A 6500-nucleotide genomic window follows, 5' to 3' on the forward strand; every position below is an offset into this window, starting at 1 on the left:
CTGTGGCTCAAGTGGTAGGGTACTAGCCTTGAGCTGAAGAGCTGAGGGACAGCACCCAGGCCCAGAGTTCAGCCCCCATGACCGATAAAAAAAAAATTAAACTAGTCCATACATATGGTTACCTGATGCTAAATTCTGTGTCTGTCTACCTTCCAACTGGACAGAAACTTCCACCATTGCTTTTCTATCACCTGCTTTTCTATTGTATCCCAGCTGTACCTCCTTATGTATGGTTACTAGCAGCCTTAGAATCAGGAGATTCATGCAATTCATAGTACTGCTAACAGGACTCAAGATTACATTAGGTATAGGGACAGATATTGGGAAAAAGTATTTCATCCTCCCTAATTTATAAAAACATGTCACTTGAAATAGCCAATGCTTTAGATAACCTGGTTTGACCTTCAAAATAAATTCTTTTTTTTGGGGGGGGGGGTCCGGTCGTGGGGCCTGAACTCTGGGCCTGGGCACTGTCCCTCAGCTCTTCAACTCAAGGCTAGCGCTCTACCACTTGAGCCATGGCGCCACTTCCGGCTTTTTTCTTTTGGCTTATGTGGTGCTGAGGAATCGAACCCAGGGCCTCAGGCATGCAAGGCAAGTGCTCTACCACTGAGCCACCTTCCCAGCCCTGCTCCCCCCAAAATAAATTCTTTAGGAATGGTAGTCCTAAAAAATAGATGGGCTTTGGATTCATTCATTGCCACTCAAGGGGAACACTATGTTATGCTTGGGGAAAACCGCTGCTTCTGAATTAATAGATCAGAACAAGTTCAAACTACCAATCATAAACTCACCCATCAAGATTTTCAACTTTGAAAATGAACCTTCCAAGGATGGCTCTTAGGGAAAAATGCTTGGTCATGGTTATCTTGGCTTCTTGGGATCTCTTATCTATTTTACTCTTGCCTTATTATTTTTTTTTAATTTATTTTGTCGGTCGTGGGGCCTGAACTCTGGGCCTGGGTGCTGTTCCTCAGCTCTTCAGCTCAAAGCTAGCGCTCTATCACTTGAGCCACAGGACCACTTCTGTTTTTTTCTGCTTATGTGGTACTGAGGAATCAAACCTAGGGCCTCATGCATGCGAGGCAAGCACTCTACCACTGAGCCACCTTCCCAGCCCCTTACTCTTGCTTTATTAACTTTTGAACCAGATTTGTTTCTTCTTGCCTCCTGGTCATAAAATTTCAGACAATGCTACAGTGTGGGTTCCATCCTCTACTCTCTCACCCTCCAGTGCTTCTCAGTCCTGTGATATTCAGTTAGACCCCACAATGTCTCCAGGAACTGCTCCACAATCCTCTGCCAGGATACCAATAAATAAGCAGCGATATCTCTACAAATCTACCCAGCTCAAACAGTTACAACAATACACTCCCTAAAACCAAGACTGACTTCATTGTTCTGTCAGGGGAGGAATGTGGAGGGTAGTTCTTTAAGGAGACATTCATACAGGAAAATATCCAGGACTGGGTGAGATGGGACAGATGAAATACAGAAGTAAAAGCCAGTAAAAGTTTGTGAGACATTTCTGTTCATACCTAATTCAAATCATGCTCCAAGGGGGAAAAAAAAAAGGCAACCAATAAGTAAAGCACAGGGAATAGCCAATCAGAAAAAAATCCAGTTACCCCATAAAAGCTTGTCTCCAATCCTCTTTGGTGCAGCAGCAGCAGCAGCAACACACCAGTACTATGTCACTTTGCCTTGCTGCCTATTGTTTTTCTTTAACAATAATATACTGTTTTTCTCCTATTTTGTCTAGGTAAATTATTTTACTAAACCTACAGTTCCCAAAATGCCACAAGGTCTAAACTGCAGAAACAGGTTTGTATATCACAGTACATCAAGTGGTTTAAAGTTCCTTTAATTTATGGCCATTTCTTTACAACCATCCATGCAGAGACAACTCCCACATAATAAATTACCCTCCCCTATAATAAATTACCCTCTGAAAATCTAGTTCTGTAAGAATATCCTCATAACTTTCCACTGGGGCAGATACAGCATTTGGCTTAGCTTGATCAGCCCAATTGTGTGTGCAGGAGGTTCCCCAGCACAGCTATGGAGATGGGATTCCCATAGCTGCTGAAGCTTGTGAGCTGGAAGCAGTGGCTCAAAGTAAGCGGATGCCATTAAAACGGGGGCCCTGGATGATGGGAGAGACTCTCTAGCAAGGCTCAGAGGGTCTCAGCTTGACCTTGCTTAGACGCAGTTCCTTTAGCTGACTGACACTGGGGCACTGGGACAAATTTATCAAGTCTGATTCTAGAAGCAAGCAATTGGTGAGTGAGAGAATCTTCAAGGAGCTCTTCAAACACCTGAGGAGAGGAGAGACAGAACAATTAGTGATGGGGATTGGTAGTAGGAAGTCGCAAGGGTTGGAGAGGACCCAAAGGAGAGAACATGGAAAAATCCAAAGTCTTCCTGAAAGTCAGCCTCCAGGAATGCCATATTACAAGACTAAGTAAGATCCTTCCTTCATTTACCATTGCTGTGTGACTGTCAAGCCAATGAACTCACTCTTTGCTTATCTGCTAGCAATGTAAAACATACACCTCTTAGGTGCTGTGAGCACTAAACAAGACAACAGGACATACTCAGAAGACTCTGAACCCATGTCTCAAATAAAGAAGGGGATTCGTGTATTTTGGTTTCAGAGGAACCAATGAAAATTCTTTCAAATTAACTAATGAAGGAAAATCAATTTTTTATAAAAGATAACAAAGAGAAAATACTTTTAATTCAGGCTTCCTTCCAGCCACCCTGTGGCCCAAATCAATACTGGGAAACATTCATAAACTTAAGGAAGGTCAGCAACATCCAAAGGGGGCTGCCAGCCTGTAGTGTCCTGCAAGAACCACTAGGTCCTGTGTTATCAGCAAACTACCTTTCAATGTGCACAATTCCTTACTCCTACTTCTTCCCTCTCATCTCCACAATCATGCATTTTCCACTTACTCCTGGAGCTCCAAACAAGTCTTTACAGACAGGAAATGTAAAGCAGGTTTAAAGCAGCTCAAGCTGAAAAACTTAATTGGGTGCAGAGCTTATTATCATCTAAAATTGAATGTTAGATGGGCTCTCCCTTCAATGTCCTCCTCATATAACTATTTGGACATCTTAGCTTATATTCATTTCCTAAAGAACAATTCCCAGAGCCAATCTCCCCAAGCTCAAATCCCCCAGAAAAAGCATTCATCATCACAACAGCATATATTCTAATTTATAACTCTGAATATGGTTCATTCCTCCCAAAATTCATGTTGAAATTGAATTATGAAGTATTAAAGGAGGAACTTTAAGAGATGATTAGGGCTACACTATCGGGTATGGATTACTACCATCATTAATGTATGGGCTGTCTCAAGAGTGAATCCACCATAAAAACTGGTTTGGCTAGATTAATATGCTCACATGCCACATGCATATACACACACACTCTTTCTAGCTCTCATTCTCTCTAGTTTTTCTTCCTTCATCCCTTCTCCACTTCCTTCCTTTCTTTTGTGAAGGATGGAGCTTTTTGTAAGAGTCTCATTATATAGCCCAGGCTGGCTTCAAATAAAAGATCCTCCTGGGCTGGGAAGGTGGCTCAGTGGTAGAGCGCTTGCCTTGCATGCCTGAGGCCCTGGGTTTGATTCCTCAGCACCACATAAGCAAAAAGAAAAAAGCCGGAAGTGGCACCGTGGCTCAAGCGGTAGAATGCTAGCCTTGAGCTGAAGAGCTGAGGGACAGCACCCAGGCCCAGAGTTCAGGCCCCACAACCGGACCCAAAAAAACCAAAATAAAACAAAAGATCCTCCTGCCAAATTTTTTAAATGTTGGATTTTTGTAAGTATCTTTGAGCATACCCAGTCTCTTGCCATGTCACACTGCATTGCTTTAGGACTCTGCCAGCAAGAAGGCTATCACAGAATGCAACCCATTTGCCTTGGACCAGAATTGTGAGGCAAAGTAAACTCCATAACATAAAGATTATACCCATTCCATGTTATTACATTTTTGGCAGCAGAAAACAAACAAAGACAACCTCTAATCTTCTTTTGAGTATTTTAGAACAAGACAATTTGTTGCTATCCAGAGACACATTGTGTCTGGCATAATGCAAGGCAAGCGCTCTACCACTGAGCCACCTTCCCAGCCCCGTGTGTCTGGCATAATGAACAAAAGCTTGCTCTGGTCTACAGAGCACTTGCCATCCCTCACCTGAGCATGCGGAGCAGGCGGCCTTGAAGAAAGGAGATAGAGTCCAAATGCAGCTCCTGGAGGTGACGGAAACTGAGGAACTGAGTGCTTAATTGGTTGACACACTGCTCCTCCTCTGAGGAAGTACAGGGATATGTTTGGATGTGGGACAGGAGGAGTCTGCGTAAATTACCCATCTGGCCCAGATGAGAAGCGAACTTCCCCAAAGTTGACAGTTTCCAGGTAAAGGTCACTTCCAAATCCTGGACAGAGTCCAGTTGTACCATTTGCAAGATCATCTTAATATTTTGCATAGGCACTACAAAAATTCTCAGCTTTTTACAGCAGAGATATAGTAAACCTTTCCTCTGCTTGACCTTCTCAATGAGGGAGAACAGAAATTCATCATGGCTGCCTTTATTGAAATTCAGGTCTATGAGCACCTGCACAGAAGCCAAAGGCTGTTTTGCATCCATTTTGGAACCACCCACTTTTTGCTTCTTTTTCATGGGCTGAGCAGCCTCTGACAATGAGCACAGATCATTTCTGGTTCCAGCCAATAGAGTGTATAAGTCCTGATGTGTTTTCTGGCGTAAATCTAGCACTTGAAGTTTCCACTGCCTATGGGAGAAACAGGTGATTAACTCAAAGAACAGAAGTCTCAGAATGAGGCAAAAGAGCCTCATTTTGTGGTTCTGGGGCTTGAACAGGGTCTCACAAGTGGTACATAAGGGCTCTACTGAGATGTACCCCCAGCCTCTGTTTCTCATACCTTTAATACCACTAGGAGGGAGTGGGCATGTGTTCCTCGTCACCTGAGCACAGCTGGTGGCCCATTCTGAGCCACCAGCATGGACTTCCTTACTAGCAAAGCCACTGTTCGCCATGCCCCCATCCCAGCAGTGTCTTGTTCAGGGTCCCAGTACTCCCAGGATGCTGGGTCTTCCTCACCTGGGGCGAACCTCTTGAGCAAGGAGTGCATCCAGCCCTCTGAGCACCGCTTGGAAGGTCTCCTGGTGAGGCGGCCATTCCTTCATGAGAGCCCCCAAAGGGAGACAGGAGAAGGGCCAGGCCTGCACCATTGCCTTCAGGGTCTCACTGTGTCTCCCTGCATAAGCTGCTGTGAACAGAGGTGGGAAGAGCTCCATGGGCAGCTCTTCCAGAGCAGCGATGGCCAAGGCCTCATCCTTCAGCAGGCTCTGCTCAGCCAGCTCCAGAAGTCTTGGTGGATCACACATGGTGTTCTTGATGAATCTGCTCTGAAGTGAATGCTGAAGAAGCATGCAGGGAACAAGCATGAGGAACTGTCTCTTTTACCACCCTTCGAGGGGACCAACTCGGGGCCAAGGTCACTGCTCTGGCAAAGAGCAGGGGAGTCCTCCACTTTACTGTGTGTTCCATTCTGCATGCAGTGACCACAAAATCACAGCTAGCACATCCTTTGCCAGCAAGATGATGAGCATCTGGCTGAGCACAAAAGAGACAAGATGACCATCTCATATGGCATATCCAGGCTGGCCTGGAGCCCTCCATCTTCCCAAGTCCTACATTACACACGTGCTACACCTCACCCAGCCTAAGTCTCCTCTTAATCAGCACCTGTTTGTTCTTCGCTGAGCCTGAGGCCCACGTGTGTGACACCTCTGACTGGTGACACATTACCCTTCTCCCTGCTCCTCGCACTCCTGCTCAGGGACCCTGAGCCCCACTCCCAGCGCCTGCGCAGAGGCCGGGGCACCAGGAAAGACACCCTGACTCCAACCCACACCCAGCCCACAGAGGACAGCACTCCGTCCCATCCAATGGCCTCTTCTCTGAATGATGACATCTAACACCCTGACAGGGGCTACCTTCCCAGAGCTGGGCCCGCGGGAGCGCTTCGCTTCACCCACACTGCCACAGCCCACTTTAGGTGGAAAACTGGGAACTAGGGCGAGGTGAGGACTGGGAGGAAGTCGAGGGTGCCCCTGTGGGCCAGGGGCGGAAGCAGCTTGAATTTACCGTCTCTTCCCCACCGAGCCTCGCGAGTCCTCCACGACTCAGCAATGGCTGCCGTCGCCCTAGGAACCGCAGGATGACTCAGCTCGGTTGCCGGCTCTCACGTGAAACCTCGCGAGATCCTGTGGAGTGGGCGGGAGTCTGGAAGGTGCACAGGGACTGGGAAGTGATACAGGAGGGCTGTGGGGGAAGGGAACAGACATGTGGCCATCCTCATAGAACAGCTAGGGGCAGTGGATGGAGGTAGGGGTGGGAAGTGTGGGAAGAAAAAGGTCAGGGTAGGAGGCTGAAGGCAGGAGGTGGAGGCTGGGCTAGGG

At 46.7% G+C, this 6500-nt stretch overlaps 1 protein-coding gene across 2 annotated transcripts; it reads right to left on the reverse strand.

Annotated features, from left to right (window-relative positions):
• Positions 1-1867: 1867 nt before the first annotated feature.
• Positions 1868-6240, reverse strand: LOC138808325 (melanoma antigen preferentially expressed in tumors-like). 2 transcript variants are annotated; one of them, XM_069994397.1, is made up of 4 exons: positions 6187-6240; positions 5137-5652; positions 4629-4806; positions 1868-2318 (listed from the first exon to the last, which is right to left on the reverse strand). In XM_069994397.1, the coding sequence occupies exons 2-4, from the start codon at positions 5481-5483 to the stop codon at positions 2178-2180; spliced, it is 666 nt and encodes a 221-aa protein (XP_069850498.1). In that variant the 5' UTR covers positions 5484-5652; positions 6187-6240; the 3' UTR covers positions 1868-2177. The 2 variants fall into 2 exon arrangements, with proteins under 2 accessions (XP_069850498.1, XP_069850497.1); XM_069994396.1 differs by having other exon boundaries at positions 4207-4806.
• Between the last annotated feature and the right edge of the window lie 260 nt (positions 6241-6500).

This window comes from Dipodomys merriami, unplaced genomic scaffold (genome assembly GCF_024711535.1).
Source record: "Dipodomys merriami isolate MVZ:Mamm:240054 unplaced genomic scaffold, mDipMer1.0.p SCAF_45, whole genome shotgun sequence".
In the NCBI taxonomy this organism is placed as follows: domain Eukaryota; kingdom Metazoa; phylum Chordata; class Mammalia; order Rodentia; family Heteromyidae; genus Dipodomys; species Dipodomys merriami.

What these genes read in the sequence shown, in the direction of transcription:
- LOC138808325 (XM_069994396.1), bottom strand. Translation starts at nt 5,483, where the DNA reads ATGCTTGTTCCCTGCATGCTTCTTCAGCATTCACTTCAGAGCAGATTC. An exon ending in GCTCAAGAGGTTCGCCCCAG is followed by an intron (nt 4,807 to 5,136) that starts GTGAGGAAGACC and finishes TTTCTCCCATAG; the next exon opens with GCAGTGGAAACTTCAAGTGC. An exon ending in CGCCTGCTCCGCATGCTCAG is followed by an intron (nt 2,319 to 4,206) that starts GTGAGGGATGGC and finishes TCCTCTCCTCAG; the next exon opens with GTGTTTGAAGAGCTCCTTGA.